Below are 21,915 nucleotides of genomic sequence, written 5' to 3'. Positions count from 1 at the left end.
CTATCTATTAATCAGTTGATCAACAAATCAGCTTTATTTACGGCGCATTGCCGGTGAATAACAACCCAAAGTGCCAAAATGAAGTTAGATTATTGCCTATTAAATGAAGACGTGAAAACACGCAAGTAATGAGACAGGATCGCAGAATGAAAGCAGAAGATAGTCCACGTGGGCACCACTGTCTGATAATTCAACTTTAATTCCAGACACATGCGTCCATATAGTCGCCTTTTATAAAAAAAGTTGTAATTTATGGCTTCATTATAGGGTAATCAATTTACATTTTTCAGTTACAAGTCGATAATAGGAAGAATTTTTGGTTTGCTGGGTTGTGAAAAATATCTCTTTCACTGGTGTATCCTTTTTATTTGGTAATATTGCACAATAGGCCTAATAATATTACATGATGGTAATCTATTAATACATAGATTTAGTCTTTATTAAGCTTAATTTAAGTCTGCAGTTATGCATGTTAATACTTTGTTCATAAATTGATTTGGGTCCAGATTTGCTGCAGGTTTTTCCAGAAGTAGAAGTTGTCCATTATGGGTCACTACATGATTTGCTGGAGGATAAACACCTACAGCAGATTATTTAACAAGATGGCCTCCTGAAAGTTGTTGTTGTAAATGGTTGATAACTGATCTAGCATTAGTTAATAATTTAAGCTATTAACCAGTACCGCTTTAGTTATAACTTATAAACATTTGAATACAGATTAATCTTAAAGTAGTGCTAATACATGGAATTGCCTATGATGAAATAAAATGGTAGAACAACTTGGACATGGACAGCATAGACCTATAGCCTATAGCCCTATTATAGCTAATAATGGTGCCACTAAAAAATAGCAATCTGCCCCCTATTTCATTTTAATTCTTTATAAGCCACCTTTAACTCTATTTTTACTGATTTTGATTCCACTAACAGAATATACTACTACAAACACGATTATTACACCATTTATTTGACTACTACTGCTGAAAAAAATACCTAAAAACACCATTCTTTTTCTAACCTTAATAATTTATTGTTTCAATTTCAGTATGTCCTCGAGTTCCATACTAGGCTAAATGCTGTTTCATATTCTATAGTGAAATACTAAATTCATTCATTCATTCTTTTTTCTTGGCCCAAAAATCTTTTAAAAGAAAATGAGTTTGAAAAAACTATAAAAATCCCAGCATGTCTCACTCTCCATTGTACAGCGTAAACTGCACTTGAAGTTAAGTTTCCAGGAAAAAAAAAAAGCAAGGACATGACCTGAATGTCCTCAATGGGAACTGCAGCCCTGGTCCTCAGCAGCCCAGTGAGCTCACACTGACCTCGTCTCAAATTACTCTCAGTACTTCAGAGCGAAACGTTGGTATGTGGTAGATTTGAGTTATAGCATCATGTTTTATAGATACTAATTGTTTTATGTATTGTTATGACAAAGTGTTGAAACGTGTCACTTTTGAGGCCTTAAAATATTACTTTATGGTTTCACTAAATAGGTCCTTTCAGTCTCACAGGGCTAAGTCCTCCAGCTGAAGGCATCAGACAAATGTCATCAGTGGAAAACAATCGGCCTGAAAAAAAGTCCCACATGAGACCTACACGGATCTTTGCTGCGTTTTTGTCTTTTTACGAGTTGAGTATAAACTAAATATTGTATCTATATTTTGCTCTTGGCCTATTTGATTTAAATTGTTCTTCTTGTGTGATAGTAGCTATTTTGTGTTGTATTGACTTTGGACTTTTCCAATGTCATATATCCTGACTGAGTGTTTCTTGAACTGAAACACAGCACTCATGGGTTTGAAAAAAACCCTGAACCAACGCTTACATTTTCTATCTAACAGGTGGAGTCTCAGTAAAATGACCATTTCGTTTTTATAAACGTGAACTAACATAAACGCGAAATGTGCGGAAACCAATCAGCTTAATCAACACAATCAAACGTGCATCAAGGACAGCAGCCATGGAGAAATGTTGTGGATGTCTGTTCAGCGGGGCAACAGCGCCTCCTGTGGGTCGATCAGTGGCACTGCTGTTGATAAATCACTTGCCCAGTAAATGATTAATCATTGAAAAACAAAACGTTTCCCTGCCTTTCTGTGCAAAGTGCGGCCTTAGATTGAAACACACGATTAGAGTTTTTGTACACAACACCTTTTCATAACGCTGCTTATCTGAGACACTACAGGTAAAACCGTATTCAGTCGGAAAGGTGTCCAACAAACCTCTGTGCAGTTGTTTTCACACCAGTCTTTAATTCCCCTTCAAAATAATTTAACATTTAGCGAAGCAACATTTTCACTACTCATTGAATTATAAGAACATGTAGTCCATGATGGCGGTCTCTGCAGGGAGACATCAAGTTATCAAGTCATATCCAAAAGAAAAATATATGATAAATTAAAACACAACAAATAGGTCAAGAGCAAGATGTAAAATGTGTAGTAAATGTTTAACAACCTGGTGAAGATCCAATGTGACGAATAACAAGCTCGCCTGACCTTTATGTATATTAAAAGGTTGTTTAAAAAAACAAACATAAACTCAATGTGTTCTTTTACTCTGTATGAAGTTTCGGGGAGAAATCAGAAATCAATAAAAGAATAAACTACAGCGAGTCCTACTAGTATTTCAAAGTAATTATTGTACCTGCAATTTCAGATACAAATCTCGGTACATGGGAGATGAATAGATAGGCTAGAATTTTTGATGATTTAGATTTTATGTTTGCAAAACTCACCAGAAATTCAATATAGCCTACAACAATCAATTGTGCATCGTACTTCTGGATCCAACCAGCATTTTTGAGGAAGTGGGAACTTTTAAGACTATTCACTAAAAGGAGACTAAAGGGAAGATGAGCACCTAATACTCCAGATCAACGTCAAACACTTCAACGTGTCAGTGTGGGGACAGTCCAGTTCAAAAGATCCCCTTGAAGAGGAACTTCCCCTCGGCCCTCTGTGTGCGCCAGTGATGATGCTAACGACACATTATATGAAAGTGAAAAACAATAATTGACGCACGAGATTATTTTACTTGACTCATAAATACCAGTGACGGTGGTAGCGGTAGTACCGCCTGCGACCACCGGGGGCGCTGACGGGTTTCTTCTGTATTTATAAAGACCGAAGAATTCAGCTCGGTGGTTTCAGGAAGTGAAGAAGTTGTTGTGAAGAAGCTGACTGAGAAACAACCTCTGAATACAAAGTAGGACATTTCGCAGTTATATCTTTAACTGTTGTGATGAAACAAGCGTTGTTGTTTTATTGCATTCAGGTTGTTGTCACGGTGGTTAATGATTGTCTAATCGCAGGTAACGTTAACGTAACGTGGTGTGTCGTGACAAGACGATTTAACGGTAAATCTATTTACACTCCTACCTGTAATTAGGAAGTGTTACATTTTAGCTGTTCATAATAGCGTTTCACTTTGTCGAAATTGTATTGTCACTAGTGAGAATGGTAAATAAAGATATCGACAAGTAATCGAAGAAATAGTGTTTTTTTACAGATATCTAACTTTGATTGTACTAGTTCAACTGAACATATCTTTAAATCCTTTAGAAGTATAGGTGGTCGTTTAAATATTGAATAGCCGGACTGGATATATATATTGCAAATATTTGGAATTTGATTCTTCCTTAAAAAAGAACATTTCAGATATCCACGTCACGTGTACCATACATGTTTATCAGGCTTTCGATTGTATTGATTGTGCAGATAATCACAATTGCATGTAGTATGTATTCAATTGGAATTGAAATAGTATGTATTGGGAAATAACTGTATGTTCCAATACCCATTCTACCATACTATTTAGTATGCCACAATATATAGTATATCAAATGCAGTATGTACACAATACCAGGATGTCCTTCTGCATCACTTTGATTCTCAGTTTTCTGGCTATTCTGACCGACAATCCTCTGCGAAGCAGACATATGAGCAAGAGTGTCAACGTGCAAGGTGCAATTATGACGAAATAGTACGTCCCAACAGTACTACTGTCTGGGCGGCAGCAGTATGTGCAAAAAGTAAAATGATAGTTATTTTCTCTCTCTCTCTCATATTAGGTGATGGCTAAACCCAGAATATCTTCCATTGACGGAAAGCTGGCTGAAGAATTTGCCGTTCCCTCCCACGTCGATGAGGTCAAGGAGAAGATGGCTGCTTTCGCCAGGCATCATGTGGCGGCAGGTCGCAGGGTGGTCCTCATCACATCAGGGGGCACCAAAGTGCCCCTCGAGTCGCGCACTGTTCGTTTCCTCGATAACTTCAGCAGCGGCAGACGAGGAGCCTCCTCGGCAGAGTATTTCATGGACTCCGGCTACGCCGTTATCTTCCTACACAGGCATCGCTCCCTTTACCCCTACGCGCGGGTGTTCTCAAACATAAACATGCTGGATGCCCTGAAGTTCAGCGGTGGAGCATCCAGTAACTCTGGCGACGACGTGGTGGTCAACCAGCAGGTGCTTCCCAACATTGCCAAAGCGCTGAAGCGATACCAGGAAGTGACAGAAGGCGAACTCCTTCTGCCCATAGAGTTCAGCACTCTGTCCGAGTATCTGCATCTACTCAAAGCAGCAGCACAGGCGCTCAGCACAATAGGTAGGGAATAACAACTTGCAGGTTCCAGGTTGTGGCTCTCATCCAGCATATTGTTCATAACTCCGTATTCTGCACTCAGGATCCAAGGCCATGTTTTACTTGGCCGCAGCTGTGTCGGATTTCTACATCCCAGCATCAGAGATGCCTGAACACAAAATCCAGTCTTCCAATGGACCACTTCAAGTGAGTGAGAAAATATAAATTCGAGCAAATATATATATTTTTTTTAGCCTTGCAAGCAGCACGGCTCAATGTCGGTCACTGTAGTACTCAAAGAGCTGCTAGCATAGCTGTAGACTCTTAACCTTGTAATTAATGAGAATATACTTCCTCTCCCCTTCAGCTCAGCCTGAACATGGTCCCTAAGATACTGTCGCCGCTGGTGAAGGACTGGGCCCCTCAAGCTTTTGTCATATCCTTTAAGCTGGAGACGGATGCGTCCATCCTGCTGGACAAGGCTCGGCGGGCTCTGGACACCTACAGGCACCAGGCCGTAGTGGCCAACGTGCTGGACTCTAGACGGGGTTACGTGGTGGTGGTGACCCCCGAAACTCAGGCTGAGCTGATCATCACAGAGGAGGACGTGAAGAATGACGTGGAGATAGAGGAGAGGATAGTGAGCAACCTGACGTTGGCACACAACAAGTTCATAACTCCATAAGGAGGTTGGCATCAACACGGCATGTTTGAGTCAATGACGCAGCGCTACGTTGTTGTCGGTGCTCTTAACAGATCCCGAGTTTGGCTTTGATTCCTAGTTGCCTGTTCTGCTGTCTTACTGTATATGCTGTAAGGTTGCACAACTTAAATAATAATTATAACTAACAGATGACGTCTTCCCTTGTCCTTTTAATGAGCTCTAAAAACAGACCTTTGTTATGATGGAGTCTCTGAACAGGTACAATATACAAGTTTGAACGTTTATTCATATGGTGCAATGATCTAAAACAGAATTTTCAACAACAATTATTGACAGCTGAATAATTGAGTGACATGCTTTGCTACACACCTATAAAAAAAAAAAAGATTACAAGTACAGTCCATTGGTAATAATCCAATCCCGTGACTCTACTTGGCAGCATAGCGTAGATTCTTGCACGGTTACTTAAGTTTGACGCTCTTCTTGACACCGGCACGGATACCGGACAGCTCTCCGCTGTATCTCGTCTCCTCCCGACGAACATCTCGCACCTGGTGAAGAAGAACGCAACGTGTTTGACACGGCCACACATACTCTTGATTCAAACTGAGGAGCCGACAGACAGAGACAGTTCACAGAAGCTTCAGAGGAAAACAAACCTGGCCCTTTCTGCGGATTTTGGCTCGTCTGAACTTCTCTCTGTGCTTGACTCTGGGATTACGATCGATTTTCTTCCTCTTGGGTGTGAGCCCCTTGTTCTTGGCCATCTGTGGAATAGGAAGAGGCACGTTATTAGAAAAACTGTTCAGAAATGACAGTTAAACATGTAAATGCAGTGTGAGGGGCACCGTGTATTGAATTATATTGAGAAAAAAAAAAAATCAGGTGTAAGCTTGATGTAGTTGTAGCTTCTCAGGAGGCACAGAGAAGACCTAAATCTAAATCAAATCCTGTTTTTATATATATATATATATATATATATATATATATATATAAACCTGTATTAGATAATAAATTCCAGTTTGTTAGTCCAGCATAAAAGTACATCTTTCACTTTGTACAAATAATCACTGGAATGATACATTCAGTTGTTGGCTAATTGTTATCAATCACCTGATCTGTTAATCTGACTGTAAACACTAATCTCTCGTTGTGTAAGTGGTTGTAACTCTGTACCTGGTAAGTGATTCCTCTCTTAGCATCTGGATCCTCCTGCTGGTGCTGCTGCTGCTCGTCTTCTTTCTCCTCCATCCTGCAACACATTGAACATTTATCAGATCCCCAGTTGACTTTGTCCCAACTGCTATTTTGAAGACTCAAATCATCCTTACTCTTCAGCCTCTGGGTCATTGCTCTTTCTCTTCAACTTCGACCGCTGCTCCATTTCTCTGTAGAAACGCAGAGCGGCTTCCTCGTCCAGGTCGGAGTCTGAGTCCTCCTCAACCTCAGGATTAGTTTCTCCAGAATCCTGCGAACGACGTGCACTCGTTACCATTTAAATTCTGTATTAAAACACCAGCAACGGATTCAAAGTGAGAATAAAAACACAAATGTCACCTTTTCCTTCTTGCTGGCGACTCTGGTCTTCTTGCCCGCTGCTGGTCTGCTGCTGGTCTCATCTTTGTCCTCACCAGCTAGCAGCTTGTGAAACTGAGGTGCCAGCCGAGCATCTACTGAGCCGAGCTCATTAATGAGCTGCAGACAGGAATAGAAGAGTCCGTGAGACAGAGGGCTGCAACCTAATGTGGTTGTGTACGTAGAGGACATGTTCATGGATCCCATGACACTGGCAGTACAGTTGTATCAAAAAGATAGTGACACACCAAAGGACGCCGTCCAGAATTGAAATATTTAAAGGTTTCTTGACATGCATCAACTGATGTGAATGTGTTGGCTTACATTTCTGTAGGTCAGCAGTCTTTCAATCACTGGATGGTTGTGAGCAGGGATCCGTTTCGCCTTCAGCACCAAGTAGAAACTGATGTTCGTGCAGTAACTACGGTAAGAAAACAATCATTAGCCGCTCAATGAAGGACGATGATGTGATTCTGCAACATGTTATAAAACTACAACTTACTTCAGATACAGTTGCTGTTTCGTCTTGAGGAAGTCGGCACCCTTTGGAAAACAGGACGACAATGATTCAGATTGACATACTGGACTGACACAGCAACATGACATTATTAATGTTTCTTGTTACTCCCCAACACAAATGCACACTTTCAACACAGCAGCTCGCCTTTATCTCTTATTAATTAATTAATAAAAATTCCCAGCTGGAAATGTAACTCCATGCGCTCACCTTTCCTGGTGGGATCTTTCCCTCCTTGACCATCTGCATGAGAGGCTGCAGCTCATCCTTTAGTTCACCGAGCTGCAAACATCAAGTACACACAAAAACAAGTCTCATCAATTACACGTTGGTCTGTGGCAACCGCATAAATATCTTTTGGGCAAATCAAGTCGGAGGTTGTTTCTACGGATGTGTTTTGGTGACATGCTTGTGGTTTACCTTTGCCTTGAAGTCCTGAATAAGTTCAAGCAGCTCTGGTGAATCCTTTTTTAAAAGTTTCATTTTTTCCTTCTGGGACATCTGCTTCAGGTCTTTCACAATCCTCTCTTGTTTTTCCACAGTCTTGTTTTCATCCACAGCAAATTCCTTCATTTAGACGCATTAAAACAACCACAATAAACAAATTAGAACTACGCCCTCTCGGTTGTACGCCTCATGTTGCAGTTTATGCCCATGTCAGTCCAAAATGTCATCTTATCCTATTAGACATCTGTGTGAAATTGTCATAGTTAGCAAATGAATTCTTGAGTTATGGCCCAAAATGTGTTTTGTGGGGTCACAGTTCATCCTTCAAATTTGAAGAAATTCGCTCAAGGCGTTCCGATGTGTGATGACAGAAACGCATTCTATCATCACATGTTGAAACTGCAGGTGTACAGGAGAGATCAACAAAGACAAAATACCTGAAACAAGTTTAAATCATAGTCCTCCTCGCTCAGATTTGCAGCTAAACGTTTTTGGACATTTTTAGCCTCTTCTTCTTCCTCTTGTTCCTCAGCCTCCAACTCGTCTTGAGATTTCCCCTCTGTGATTACACAATTTAAGTTTAGCAGAGGCGACGGTTAGCCACACAGACAACAAAATGATCATGAATGAATGGCTCCAATAATATGGCTGGAGATGACAGATGCTTACTGGTGGTGACAAAGTCCGAGTCGTAGAACATCTTCTTCTTGTTGCCCCACGCCATTTCATTAGGAAGATCTGAGGAAGACGACAAAGTTAAATAAGATAGAATGACATTAAAACATATCCTGGACGTAAACTGATGTTTTTATGTTTACCGTCTTCTTTTTTGCCCTCTAGATCACTCTCCATGTCTGTCCCCTCCTCCTCCTCCTCCTCTTCTTTTTCTTCCTCCTCCTCCTCCTCGTCTTCGTCATCCTCTGAATCGTCTAGGGCCATCACCTCCTCCTGTAAAATTCAGCTGAGCTTGAGTTTTTCTTGAACTACATTGATTTTCTGACGGTAAATCCAAAAATGAACACACGAGTCATCACCTCATCATCCAGTTCCTCCGGGTCGCTCTCCATTTGAACCCCGCTGGCGAGAAGTTTCTGTGACAAAGAGACCGCAGCAGCAAAAACAGTTACAACAAAAGGATAAAAACAGCAGCACCATGAACGTCCCACAGATCTGCTTTGGAGGTAAACTTACTGCAATCTTCTCATCGTGAAACTCATCAATTTTGTCCTTTGTGTACTGGGAGGAGTTCTGAAAGGAAGAGAGGAGACGTGTTCATATCCGGCTGTTGAAAGTAACTACGACACCAAAGCAGAGTTCACGTGGGGACAGTTTGTTGATGGTTGAGAGCGGCTTGTTTGATGTATTAGACGACATGTCAGCAGACTGTGGTCACTATAAGAACGTAAGAGTATTAGAGAAATGTTTGAACATTTCTGAGCGTATTATTATTCCCCGGTTTGAACTGTTTGGCCTTCATTTCCACATTACTACTGAGCCATACCAGCCACCTCTAGTTTAGATTTAATACTGGAGCAAACAGTCAAGACATTATTGATATCGAAGTATTGATGAAAGAAGATCAGTGTGTAAAAGAAGCACCACATCACTGACGGTTATGAAAAACGAAGCCGGTGCCCCTGAGGTACAGGTGGGATAACACTGTTGTCGGGTGGGGAAAAAAATCCCCCCAAAGGGTAAGTGTGTAGTCAATACACATCGCTCTAGCTTTTTAGATCAGGCCGCCACGATAATAAAACATTTATAACGTTTCACCGTTTACATTGCAGTGGGCTCTGACTTTGGGGAAATCACCTCCCTTACTTATACCAACATGTAGCAATATTGCTCAGCTCTAGATTGAGTTACATTTTTGTGCACTGTGTCCACCGACATTAAAGCAACATATGCTTGTGCCTACCAACCCACAAACTGTGAAATAAGACAACCCGGTCAGTTTTTGTGGGCTGCAGAGATCGTTATTCAGCGAGCCACTCAGACTTCCTAAGTCACATGCATCTGATTAGAATATACTGCCCTCCAACTGAGTATTGTGCAGCTGGGCTTGAGAACTACATTTGCAAAGGTGCACCATATTTCTGCCACAAGCCAATTACAGCCGACTGGGCATCTTTAGATATGGGGCTTCAAGAGACAGGCACTAAAACGAAGCATTTGTGAATGCTGTTTTTCTTTCAGATAGACAATGCTAGAAATATTTGCTTATCTTTTTTTACTTTAAGCATGTAAAGATGTTCTGGTAGAAACCCAAAATACGATCAGGGAGGTGAAAATAGGCATGATACGACCCTTTTGATATATTATTACGAAGCCTATTGTAAATTGTCCTTAGTATAAATGAATATAATCAACATCTGTTGGATATACGCAGTAGAATCCAAACATATTTATTCTGCTTCGAGTATGCTGAACCTCCAGTATTGAATGTTTTTTCCGTGAACCTTCCTCTTGTGTGTGATATTGTAGAAATGAAATAAAACTTTTGACATATTTTAAACACGTTTATGTCATGCAACTCTGTCTAACTGGAATCATATTGTATGTACAACACATATGCTGTGATGGACCTTTCTATCAGCGTTATAAGCTTCATCAGGGACAGATGTTCTGGTGGCTCCTCTTACCTCATCAGGGACAGATGTTTTAACTCCTTACCTTATCAGGGACAGGCATGCTCTTGTAGGCTTCAGGGTCATCTTCATCATACCGCTCGATCTTTTTTGGCCTTTGTATCTTTATAGTCCTGAGCAATAAAATCAAAGAGAAAGAAGTCGACTTAATGTCTGTGATGTTCCTGTAGGACCTGCTGTGCAATGTGAGGGCTAAGCACCTACCAGACCTCAACAACCGTTAACTAAAATGTACCGTAACACAACCCCCCGGTAATGACCACATGAAATCGGATTAAACAGAGTAACGAAACTTAGTTTAACGTTAGCATAACCATTACTTTAAACATACTAACAACTCCGATTTGGGCTAAGTTTAGCCAAACTCACCTTTTTGTTCGGACCATGATGGCAACGAATTAAACGTGTTTGTTTACACGTTTACGAACAAAACAGGACGTAACAACGATTACCGAACTACACGGTTCAACGTCCGTGTTGATATCTGGAGAGAAAGTCAAATGAAAACTGTAAATATCCAGTTGAGTAAAGCTGGATCTTCACATCTCCGCTCTGCCTTTGGTTACCATGTGCTTCCGTGATGTCTTCTTCTTCTGTACTTTAAATAGCGGTCTACACAGCGCTGTGAAAGATGCATACCGCCCTCTACTGTACTGGAGTATTGAATGTATTATTTATAGTGATTTACTTTGCTAAAAATCAAACAAATGTCAACCAACTAACAATGAAAATGATTATACAGACAGAGGAAACTATCCCACACAAATTTGTTATTAAATAATATGACAAGACTAGTTAATAACAAACCTTTTTGGGTAAAGGGTTTCATAAATTAGGAACCCTGATGTATCTGATTGAATATGTACCATTGTTTATGAGATGTTTGGGAATATTAAGACTGTTCCTATTCATTTGGATATTCTAAACTATTATATTATCCTACTTTACTCCCATTGTTTGTTCCCTATCTCCAGCAAACCTTTAGTACTCCGGTACCTTCTCATTTACAATACTGAGGTCATAGGTCAAAGTGGCCATTCAAACCCTGCTGATAACACAATTTCATTTATTTAGTTGCTGCATTAAATGCTTTTTCTCTTCGTTAATTTCACAATAGTTGTCTGTCCCAGAATTTCTCAACATTATGATTTAAATGAGTTTTCTCCACTGTGCCACAAATTAGCTTACTGCTGGGGAATAGCTGTAATGAATCATTTAGATGTTTTTTTTGTCTTATAAAGTATAACTTTAAAGGCTGTGTATTGGTACCTGCTTTTTACTTTGGACCTTTTACCATCTTATCAGCATGCTCAGCATCTTCCGTTAAAACCATTTGTTACATTGATCTCATACCTTCTTTATCATGATATACTGTATAATGTTTATTTTTGGTGGTTAAACAGTTTATACTATTCATGGTGAGCAGCAATAACAGAACAATTATATTTATTTAAACATATTTGAAAGTAAACCTAGCATCAAACACACTGTATATAGTAAAAAATCAAACCATCAAATTCAGTAAATCAACAGATGGAACTGGTAACTCCTGCATATATAACAATGATTTGTATTCTCAAAGTCACAGCCTGTTTTGGGGCATAGTTTGAGTAATTAACACTGCAGAGGTTGTAACTATCAGCTAATGGCAGCTGCCTTTCCTCAGTGACAGAAGATGTTACTACAGAACATATTTCTTATGTATTTGTTTCCTCGCTCCTCATTCCTGCTCTCCCTCCATCTCTGCCATTGACCTCCTCCAGCGTCCATAAATGGAGCTGCGAGGACTCTCTCTGGGCAGAAAGTTTTTGGGAGTTCTGTACAATGAAGGTTTCAACTCATCGTTCCTCTTCTTCATCAGGGCAAGAGCTGGTGTCATGTAATCCGGGTCAAAGCACTGCCAAGGAAACAGGAGATTGATGACAACAAAAAACATTAGAATTAGAAGTTCAATAAATTGAATAAAGGATGAGAGTTATAAGTGACTTAAAGAGAAACAAAGAGAAACAACGTATCCACACACTTACACTGGCCTTAAACCTTGGCACCGGAACTCCGGCATCATCTGGGTTGTGTACGCCCAGCTCCACCATGGACTGTCTCAGTTCTGATACAGCGGCCTTTGATCCTTTCCCGGGCCATCCTGAAGGGCTCTGCCGAGGCGGAATCTTTTTCATAAGGTCACTCTGAGAGCTGAAGCTCTCAGACGGCGGCATCCTCAGGATTATAGGCTTCTGTGAGGAGAGAAATGCATTTCAGTTTCTACATTTCTTTTCACAAGTTTAACGAAGGTGTTTTGACAGAAAAGGGAGTTTCTTACTCTAGAAGATGGTGTGTTCTCCACGTTGGAGCTCATTTCTTTTACACTGCTCTCTCCTTCCAAAACGGCCTCCGTCCTTGGCCGTGTGATTATTTTGTGTGTTGGTTCTGTGGCTTTATGAAGTCTATCATCATCAAATCTTGTTGTTTTTTGGTCATCTACTTTGGTGCTCTTCTCAATGGAGAGTTGCCTGTAAATGGCTTGATTTTTTGCGTGTTCCACCCTGCAGGAGAAAAAAACGTTTTCCTTTAGATATGATATATCAATAATCATTTATTCAGTGTGTTTCCTTTATGTTTTGGGTGTTACCTTTTTATTCTTTCTTGAATTGTCGTGTCTGTTGGCCAAGGCTGTATGTTGCTATGAAAATGATCAAGATCACTGGCAAAAGATCTGCATTTAAAGTTAGCAGAAAAAGACATGAGCCATATGTACTCTTAATCAGTATAATGACAGAATCGGCTGCAACAAGACTTACTTGAAAGTTGATGATTTATCTGGCACATTCTTTGTCACTGGAGAGGTGTTTTCATATACCCTGTAACAAACAAAAAGAGATAAATAAACATGTAGCACAAAATATCACAACTATGCTGTGATACATGGGGGAAATTACTCAAAGAATGATAACAAACAGTAAACATGTTTCAATATTTTGGTGCAAGTTTCAGTAAAAGGTAAATTATAGTAGAAATATAACAAAAAGATCCTGTATTGCATACAGCAAAGATGTATTTGTGTAAATGTCAAAGTAAGTTTTACATATCTATACTGTATGATTGGTAAAAAGACAACTTAGATTGGTTGAAGGTGCAAGATCCAAGTACCTTTTCTTTTCAACATACGGGTTTCTATTGTTAGTGAAACCCTCCACAATGGGTGGGTTTTTCATGAACAGCATTTTGCTCTCCAGTGGTATTTCCTTGGCCGTGATTTCCTCATGCTGATCAAGAGGACTGTCTGGGAAGCAGCGGTTTCTCTGGATAACACCCATGGCTTCCCAGTCCAGGAGGTAATCGGTAGGTGGGGATGGAGGGTTGGTGATCTCAGGCTCCAAATGGTGAGGTTTTTTAAACCCAAGATCTGAGCTGTCTTTTAGCTGATGAGGCACATCTACCCGAGGACCTGCAAGCCTCCATGTGTCTGGGACGGGAAGCGAAGCCGCAAAAAGGACCCTGAACTCCCTATCAAAGGATTCAACAGCTGGGCCGCTTAGAACAGTGACCAGCTGCCGGTGCAGGTGGGCGTCTGTCCATGTGAGGCTGCAGAGTGCAAAGACAGCGTGTTACAACACTCAGGTGTGTGTGTGTGATACATATAAGAGAAATTAGGTCAAATAAAAGACTGTTCACCTGTAGCTGCCATGAATAACTATCTCTAAATCCAACAGAAGGTACTTTTCTTTCATTTCCCCGACCACCGTTCTTCCCGTCCTTGAACAGAAGGTTTTCCCTCCAAGAACACGGACCCGCATGTTCTGCAAAATCACAAACTTAGGTTGAAACTCGAGACTGAAGCACTGGCACTTGGTGTTTATCCATGACGGAATGTGATGAACCGGAATGTAATGTCCTGTGTCATACACAAGGTTTGTATTTATACAGGAGTCTGCAGCCATGCTACAAGCTTTAAGCTAAATGCTAACATCAGCATGCTAACATGCTTACAGTGACAGTGATATCGTTTTGTGTTTGAAGGTATACATTTGACCATGTTCACCATCTTATTTTAGGATGTTAACATTTGGTAATTAGGACTTAACAGTTGTAGTACAGATGTGGCTGATGGGAATGCCATTAGTTTTGTAGGTATTTAGTCATAAACCAAAGTATTTGACCTGATGATGGTGCAATATGAAATGTTACAAGTTGATCCTATTCATCCTGAGGGCGGCATGAATGTGTGCACAAAATTTACTGGCAATCAATTCAAAAATGGAGACGTTTCACTAAAAAACACAAATGTCAACTTCATGGTGGTGCTAGAGGAAAGCGTAGCATACATCGTGGAGGAATTATGAATGTCTGGACAAAACAAAACCTACAAAAATACGTCATCCCTGCAGCAATATATATACTAGATAGACGGAGAGTTTTCATTTCTGTTCAGTCGTCGGTCAGTCACTCAGTTCATCAATTTCATGTATCTTATTCATGAAAATAAGATTTTTATCATTTTGTTCTCAACATCAGGTACAACATTTCACCACTGGAAAGAAACACAAGCAACAATGAATGCTGTGCAACCAGTTTAACTATAAGGTTTTACAAATACATGCTACATTCCTAAGATAAGCATACCAAAGTAAAGGACACCTTTGAGAAACCTCTCAATAGTACATATGCAGTGTAGAAAGTTTTCAATAACTCTGACGCCTATATCGAGATGTGATCTTGTTAGAAAGAATCCCACAACACCATCATGTGTTGCTCTTCTAAATTGGTGGTGTTTGGTTTTGGCAAAACAAAGTCTGTGGTTTATTCATTGCCATGTCAAACAAACACAGCAGACGGTTGCTATAGGAGTGTGTTGATTTGTAGGAGGTGACTCACCGGATGCCTGAGCCTGTTGAGCGTGAAGTTCTCTTGAATGGACCTTTGGTTCAGGATAATGTAGACAGAGACACCCCGTGAAGCAGCATGGTGTAAATCGCCAATTATTGCACCATCTGTCAATCTGTCTGTCACTATGGCAATTACCTGTGTAGTACACAAAATGTCACTCAGCCTGCAGTTGGCAGGATTATTCAGAACGTGGCTTACATAAAGAGGAAATCTTCTTGTTTTTCTCAGAGGAAAAGAGGCGTGTATTTACCTTGGTGTGGCAATGGAAGAAGTGATGAGGTTTTTACAGAAGTAAAACTGAACAGGTAGACTATTACCAGCAAAAATGGAGTTTATTAAAAGCATATTATGTCAGTTTAAACTGAAGCAGTGCTTTATATTTTTTTGTTTGGTTATGATTTTCAAGTAAAATCTTAAACTCTCCAAATAAACACAGTGGAGCTGAAAAACTACAACATTTCTCTCTGAAATGTGGTGGTGTGAAAATATTAAGTGTCAAAAAACGTTGATAAGTAGATTACCAGATCCTCCGGTTAGTACTGATGTGCTTCACCTCCACCCTTATGAAGAAATGTGTTGTGTTCATCCATAAAAATAATATTTGCATACTTGGCGAGCCATTTGCAAGTGCCATCTGATGATCTGTCTGACTGGAGGTTCTCCGTCAGCAGGGGGGCTGGTGTGGACTGTAACGCTTCCCTTTGGCACCCAGTGGCTTTTTTCAGGCCAGCCCAGGTCCAGGTCCGGGGCTGGTGTGTCTGAGTGGGAAGGGAAGTAGGTAGAACAGACGTCCTCCATCTCTGAGCTGCCTTCCCCTCCATTCTCCTGACTTTGCACCTGTGGCGGGTTAAAGTGGTGGTCCTGAGCCCAGCTGGTTATCTGGCTGACCTCCTCAGAAGACAGGAAGCAGCCGGAGCGCTCTGTGCCGATGGAGCTGTAGAAGGCCTCTGGTCCTGCATTTAGGAGTCTCTCCACTGCTTGACGCTCCTTCTCACAGTGGATGAACTCCGGGGAGGACTCGTTCACCGGCAGGAACACTGCATTCTCATCAAGGCTCTGCTCGTGGGAGTTGGACATGACCGCAGCCTGGTGTGTCTCTGGGAATAAGTGATACCTGACAAAGTTCCCACTACTGACTCCTGTTGTCTGACGACAAGACTAACACAGGCCAGCTCATGTCACCCTTCTTTCTGGTTAAGTTGATTTCATTCATCCCTCAGGTAAAAAGTCACAATATTTCCAAGAGCTGCCCACAACACATATGATATCCTGCTGTTGATGTTGCAGACAATCGTTTCGGCGAAAAAGTCTGTTCAGGGTTCACAAGTTCAGTCCTGAGCACATTGTATGTCCTGCACCAGCCCCGTCTCCCACCTCATGTTGACAGAAGAAGAAGAAAAAATAGATAAAAAGAAGTGATCTAAACAAAAAGCTGTTTCAACTCACAAAAAGCAACTCGACGTGAAACTCACCGGAGCAGCATGTCTCATCTCGCAGGCTCAAGTATGAGGCTTCTCAAAAGCTCTCAGGAGCTGTAGCTCTTCATGTGTTCCCTCCCCTGCATGTCATCTCACTCAATAGCCTTCCACTCCTTCTTGGCGACATTGTTCTCAGCTTACAGAAATTCTTTGCAGCTGACAGATCAGTTTGCTGCTTCTGACACAAACGTGCGATCCTACCGTGCCTCTCTCTGACCTTCACAGCTGCAGTTTTTCAAATAAATCATACTTGATATCCTGGTTCCAGGTCATACACTTCCTAATTAGGTCTTTGGCGAATAAATTGCCATATCTAAATGGCTGCTATTTACCTCACAGTTTACCTTTTGGACTCGTCCAGCCAGACAGGTAGGTTTGTTGAGTAACACGTGGTACTGTATCCGACTGTGAGGTGCAATCACAGCAGGTTCTTTCTTTCTTTTCCTTTGGAAATACCTTTGTGAAAAAAGAAAACGCCCAGAAGTGCCACCAGCCAGTTTCGTTATCAGCTCATTGATCTCTATTCTGTAGAAAACAATGTGAGCATACTTTAATAAAGTACACAATCAGTGCCGCAAAACGACGAGTGATCAAATGACAAAGAGGGCACACCCGTTTTGCAACCATGATGTAGTATCAGAGGATTGCACTCGCACTGTGTTACACAAGACGCACTTATTACGAAACAAAACAGGTCTTACACAGATTTAGTACCTTTTGATACAGGAGTGTTCTTTAGTAAACGTTACATCAACAATCAGTCTATTGTTTTTTATTATAAGTAAACATATATACAGGTACAAAATACAAAAACAAAAAATCACAATCATACATGAAGCACAAGTTTGTGCATTCGTTATTTTAATTTCTATCAAAATCCTTCATGTTAATATGATCTTTGGATCTTACAGCATGACTGAGTTTTAGTTTTCTTGATCTTGAGTGACAACTATGTGTCTCAGACGTAGGTGATGATAACATCATTTCCCGCAAACCATGAAGCACGGTAGAGTGAATATTAAGTCAAAAAGAATAGAGAATTGTATCATTTAAAGAAGTATTTCCTTCTCACTCATTTCGTCCTCAGGGGCAAGTGAGTGAAGCCCATCACACTCTTGTTGAGAGGTTTTCCATCCTTTACGGTTTTGGCTCACTGCTTCTTGCGCAGGTGGACGTAAAGGACTCCACTGACCAGAAGGAGCGGGACACACAGCCACGCCAGGATGAAACAATAACCAAAGCGTCCTTTGCTCAGATCTCTGGTTTCACTTAGAATCTCCTTTGTGTGGAAGGTGAAGATGAGGCAAGCAGCAAAGGTTGTGCAACCTGCAAGAGTAAAAAAGTGTTGGTTGAAATTCTCTTATCTCATCACAGTCATACATTTTCATGATATGTAAATATATTATTGAGGATGCCTACGTAAATATGAAATACAAATCTAAGTGCAATTACATTGTCACTGTCACAAAATGAACACATTCAGTGCTGTTGTTTTTTCTGACAACATTTGATGTGGTTTAACGAATAAGACTTCAAACACCTGCAAAAGCCTGACAGAGGCCTGTGAAGTAGAAGAGTCCTCCTTTGGACATGGTCAACAGCTGACCGAGGAAAACCAGGAAGGAGATGGAGGAGAAGATCACAGAGAGGACCATGAGGGCTTGGACAGACTGCAGCCAGTCTGAGAGAGAAGGTCAGAGAATGAGTGTTGGACACACAAGCAAAACCGCAAGTAACGCTATATCCATTCATGTAGAAATACACAAAGACCAATATTTCTCAAATTTACCACTTTCACTGGTAGAAGCACACAACCAGGTGTTTGTGGCATTATCGTGGAAACAGTTATACCAGAGGTCTGTGATTTCAAACTCATCCCATATCCACCAGGACTGCAGAAAGAAAATGACAACAGAGCACAACAACATCAGACAATATGCTACTGGATGTATTAGCATCATACAGGTGTCAACAGTGACATCTACTGTACATAGAGAGAAAACATGACTTAACACCTAAGTTTACATGACTCTCACCTTGTCCAGGGTGGCGATGAGGAGCATGACCAAGGTGACCAGATGCATCATGGTTAGGGATATGAGTAGGAAGCCCATGGCTGCTTGGAGATGAGGAAACAATCTGGGTTCCTGCATACAATTCATTTGTGTTAATATTGGTGGTTTCACATAGAACCAAATTGTCACAATTAGGCTTTGCCTCTGTGTTCTGTGTTTGTCTACCCTCCTCACTCTACCTGTCAGTCACTCCCTCAGCTTATTCCCTTCACCTGCCTCTGATCACTAATCAAGCACTTCCCCCTCATCAGCACAACTCCTCTCACCTGTTCTTCCCCCTACATAAACTCCTGCCCCTCAGTCACTCCTTGCCAGATTCTTGCAATGTCTACCCGCCCGTTCGGCTTGTCCTGTTACTGGTTTCCCTGTCTGCCTGCCCTGTTTTCGGTCCTGCTGGATTTCCTCCCCTCTTCCCTTGTCTCTTCCGTGGATGCCCCATTGTGCCTGTAAGTCTGCTGTTGGATTAGAATTGTTCATTAAAACACCTTCTTCACGCTACTCTGCCTGGTCTGCGGTTGAGTCCTCCACCATGCCTCGTGACACAAATAGCTCTGCAGTCATAGAAACACTATCATGTCTGTGTTGTTTAACATGGCCTGCAGACTTCTGAAGCCAGTGGCCTGGAACAGTGGACTCTCTCTGTCTGTCTGCCCCTCACGGAAACTCTGAGCACTTTCATCAAGCATCTCGACATCTGCACTAACAATCTCTCACAAGCATGCCAGAGAGAGAGAGAGAGCCAGTCCAGTCTCTGAGCAATACACCAGGACATCAGCTCCTTGTGACCAAGCATGCAGTCTGAAGCCCTTTCTACAAACGGGCTGACATATCGCTGTGTACTTTTTATAAATCGCCATCATTACAAATGATGACTATCTGTCATTACACTTCAGGTTCAATATGAAAAGCCTACAAACTTATTTCCTTTTATTAATATTTTCAAACACGTTCCCCAACGATCCTCACCAAAGAAAGCTATTGAGAAAAGGCATTTACGTCAAAAGGCTGAATAAGAGTGATACATGACTCATTCATTTGATTCACTTTTTTCCATCATTTTTGAGGACACAAGAAGGGGAAGTCACATTATTAAGAAAGACTTGCTCCTTTTTTGTTTCAGTTCCCCTAGATACTATAAATAACTACAAACATATAATATATAAAAACAGAATCTGTATTGTGCCCTACTTACATAGAGTACAATCTAAATAAATAAGTAGAAAGGACATAATGAACAAACTCAATTTGTTTTTCCAATCAAACGTTGCTTCTGTGGCCAGAGAGAGAGAGAGAGAGAGAGCAGGTTTCACAAATCATTGCATTTTCTTTCAAATACATGTGCCAAAATATAGACTTTTCCTTTTCCTTCCCTCAACTGTGCGGTACACTTATAGGAGTGGGTATTCTTTGCCTTGCACACGTTTGCCTTTCCAAACCCAGCTCTGTCCATAGAGGGAAACCTCTGTTGCCATTAGATTGTGGACATTTCAGAGAGGCGTGTGTTTGATTACATTCTACATCTGGTTTATGTAACAGTTTGAAGTAACTGGCACAGACAGAACGGAAGTATAATGAAACACAGAAATTGCATTCGCTGTGGAAGAACAGAAAGGCATCCTCATTAATGTTCAAACAATATCTTAAGGAATCTTCTTGTTAGCATCTGATTATATTTGGGTGTGGCCTGCATCTCATTAGGCAATAGCTATACTAAGCTGTATGTGAAAATCCAGGAATATCGTGTCTGTTTAACATAACCGAGATGAAGTTCTCACCCTTCAGCTTCAGTGCCTTTCAGTCTATGCCCTTCAGTGATCGTCTTTGATTTTCCTTTTCTGAGTTGTTGTTATCCTCCCTCTGTGTCCCTCTGTCCTCACAGCGTTTGAGAGAAGGGTACAGAAGAGGAATGTTGAGTCAGATTTAGGAGGAGTTCTCAACACCCATTTCCTCTAAAGTTTCCCTGCATGCCCACAGCAAGAATAACATTCCTCCAGACCCGCATAAGCACAGAACATTTCCCCAAAAGCTACACTACTGACATCCAATCTGCATTAAAGTTTGGAAAAAAGTATGATGAGGTAATGTATGCCTAGATCCATCAGTCAGACTCTAGAGAAGGACAACTAGAATCACACATTTGAAACACAATTGTCATAACTGCAACGGTGCTAGATGTGTGAGCTGGCGATTGTTACATCATGCATTATTAAAGCCACACTTTTGTGACCGAGCTGCACATGTACTCATACTATTCCGCCAGCCATGCAGCTTGGCTTTAAGACCACAGCAGTATTTTCAGAGTGAGGTGATTGAAAGGCAGGAAGTAAGGGCTGGTTCGTGCCCACTTACGACTGTAAATGTGCAGGAAATCTCAGACCACCCAAGACACCCACAGTAATTAATCCTAAATGTAAAGGGAAGAGAATTCATCTCCCCAAGAAACTCCCAGCTGGTTGTATTTGAATGCTGTTTGTTCTTCATATTCATTGCAGTTACAGATTTGTTAGTGTAGTAGTAATATTTCTTGAATTAACCAATATGCTGTGGTGGACCAAGTAGTCAGATCCTTTACTTTAGTAAAAGCAGCAATACCAAACTGTGACATCCCCCATTACAAGGAACAGTCCAGCATTCAAAATGTTACTCAAGTAAATAAGTGCAATTAGTTAAAAGTATGTAAAAATAGCAGGAAAAAATGGCCACTGAGTGAAATACTATTATACATTTTATCATGGGATATTATGAATGCTGCATAAATGAGTAAGCAGCATTTTATTGTTGCAGCCATCAAGGTGGTTCTTAAACATAATAATCAGTTATATATACAGTATGTTGCGCAGTTTAATTTGTGACAACAAGGCATAATCACATGTTTTGTATGTAAAATCTTCCTTAGTCTAGGTAAGAGATACAATGTAGAAATGGAAACACTCAAGTTCAGTAGGTACCTCAAAATTAGAAAACATTACATTCCACCACTGCCAGTGGAGGTATCCCATAATTGCACTCACTCAGATGTATGAAACGGAGTCTTACACAAA

At 40.8% G+C, this 21,915-nt stretch overlaps 4 protein-coding genes across 4 annotated transcripts; 1 reads left to right on the top strand and 3 right to left on the bottom strand.

The window, feature by feature from the left end:
• Positions 1-3,158: 3,158 nt before the first annotated feature.
• Positions 3,159-5,437, top strand: ppcs (phosphopantothenoylcysteine synthetase). The gene is made up of 4 exons (XM_079157002.1): positions 3,159-3,210; positions 4,076-4,610; positions 4,690-4,793; positions 4,954-5,437. The coding sequence occupies exons 2-4, from the start codon at positions 4,079-4,081 to the stop codon at positions 5,269-5,271; spliced, it is 954 nt and encodes a 317-aa protein (XP_079013128.1). The 5' UTR covers positions 3,159-3,210; positions 4,076-4,078; the 3' UTR covers positions 5,272-5,437.
• A 79-nt stretch (positions 5,438-5,516) lies between these two features.
• Positions 5,517-11,000, bottom strand: utp3 (UTP3 small subunit processome component). The gene is made up of 16 exons (XM_079157001.1): positions 10,807-11,000; positions 10,463-10,550; positions 8,981-9,037; positions 8,824-8,880; positions 8,608-8,737; positions 8,459-8,527; positions 8,227-8,348; positions 7,763-7,909; positions 7,553-7,624; positions 7,328-7,368; positions 7,150-7,246; positions 6,808-6,945; positions 6,582-6,718; positions 6,427-6,502; positions 5,910-6,017; positions 5,517-5,801 (listed from the first exon to the last, which is right to left on the bottom strand). The coding sequence occupies exons 1-16, from the start codon at positions 10,821-10,823 to the stop codon at positions 5,712-5,714; spliced, it is 1,446 nt and encodes a 481-aa protein (XP_079013127.1). The 5' UTR covers positions 10,824-11,000; the 3' UTR covers positions 5,517-5,711.
• A 621-nt stretch (positions 11,001-11,621) lies between these two features.
• On the bottom strand, positions 11,622-17,153 carry fam83e (family with sequence similarity 83 member E). The gene is made up of 10 exons (XM_079156673.1): positions 16,794-17,153; positions 15,931-16,695; positions 15,310-15,456; positions 14,110-14,234; positions 13,585-14,019; positions 13,236-13,295; positions 13,067-13,150; positions 12,758-12,980; positions 12,465-12,671; positions 11,622-12,334 (listed from the first exon to the last, which is right to left on the bottom strand). The coding sequence occupies exons 2-10, from the start codon at positions 16,396-16,398 to the stop codon at positions 12,158-12,160; spliced, it is 1,926 nt and encodes a 641-aa protein (XP_079012799.1). The 5' UTR covers positions 16,399-16,695; positions 16,794-17,153; the 3' UTR covers positions 11,622-12,157.
• Positions 17,154-17,555: 402 nt separating this feature from the next.
• emp3a (epithelial membrane protein 3a (MAM blood group)) lies at positions 17,556-20,742 on the bottom strand. Its single transcript, XM_079157036.1, has 5 exons — positions 20,650-20,742; positions 18,836-18,946; positions 18,589-18,691; positions 18,340-18,480; positions 17,556-18,125 (listed from the first exon to the last, which is right to left on the bottom strand). Exons 2-5 carry the CDS (start codon positions 18,911-18,913, stop codon positions 17,950-17,952), a joined length of 498 nt encoding a protein of 165 aa, XP_079013162.1. The 5' UTR covers positions 18,914-18,946; positions 20,650-20,742; the 3' UTR covers positions 17,556-17,949.
• Between the last annotated feature and the right edge of the window lie 1,173 nt (positions 20,743-21,915).

This window comes from Pholis gunnellus (genome assembly GCF_910591455.1).
Source record: "Pholis gunnellus genome assembly, chromosome: 3".
NCBI classification, from domain to species: domain Eukaryota; kingdom Metazoa; phylum Chordata; class Actinopteri; order Perciformes; family Pholidae; genus Pholis; species Pholis gunnellus.
The sequence above is the reverse complement of the archived record's forward strand: the minus strand, read 5'-3'. Positions and strand labels throughout refer to the sequence as shown.

Coding starts and splice junctions, on each gene's coding strand:
- ppcs (XM_079157002.1), top strand. CDS start 4,079: ATGGCTAAACCCAGAATATCTTCCATTGACGGAAAGCTGGCTGAAGAA. Junction 4,611..4,689: donor ACAGGCGCTCAGCACAATAG/GTAGGGAATAAC, acceptor TTCTGCACTCAG/GATCCAAGGCCATGTTTTAC. Junction 4,794..4,953: donor CTTCCAATGGACCACTTCAA/GTGAGTGAGAAA, acceptor TCTCCCCTTCAG/CTCAGCCTGAACATGGTCCC.
- utp3 (XM_079157001.1), bottom strand. Junction 8,528..8,607: donor AGAGGGCAAAAAAGAAGACG/GTAAACATAAAA, acceptor CGTCTTCCTCAG/ATCTTCCTAATGAAATGGCG. Junction 5,802..5,909: donor AAATCCGCAGAAAGGGCCAG/GTTTGTTTTCCT, acceptor CTTCTTCACCAG/GTGCGAGATGTTCGTCGGGA.
- fam83e (XM_079156673.1), bottom strand. CDS start 16,398: ATGTCCAACTCCCACGAGCAGAGCCTTGATGAGAATGCAGTGTTCCTG. Junction 13,151..13,235: donor GATAAATCATCAACTTTCAA/GTAAGTCTTGTT, acceptor CTTTAAATGCAG/ATCTTTTGCCAGTGATCTTG. Junction 12,981..13,066: donor ATTCAAGAAAGAATAAAAAG/GTAACACCCAAA, acceptor TTTCTCCTGCAG/GGTGGAACACGCAAAAAATC.
- emp3a (XM_079157036.1), bottom strand. CDS start 18,913: ATGGGCTTCCTACTCATATCCCTAACCATGATGCATCTGGTCACCTTG. Junction 18,692..18,835: donor TCATCGCCACCCTGGACAAG/GTGAGAGTCATG, acceptor TTCTTTCTGCAG/TCCTGGTGGATATGGGATGA. Junction 18,481..18,588: donor TGCTTCTACCAGTGAAAGTG/GTAAATTTGAGA, acceptor CTTCTCTCTCAG/ACTGGCTGCAGTCTGTCCAA.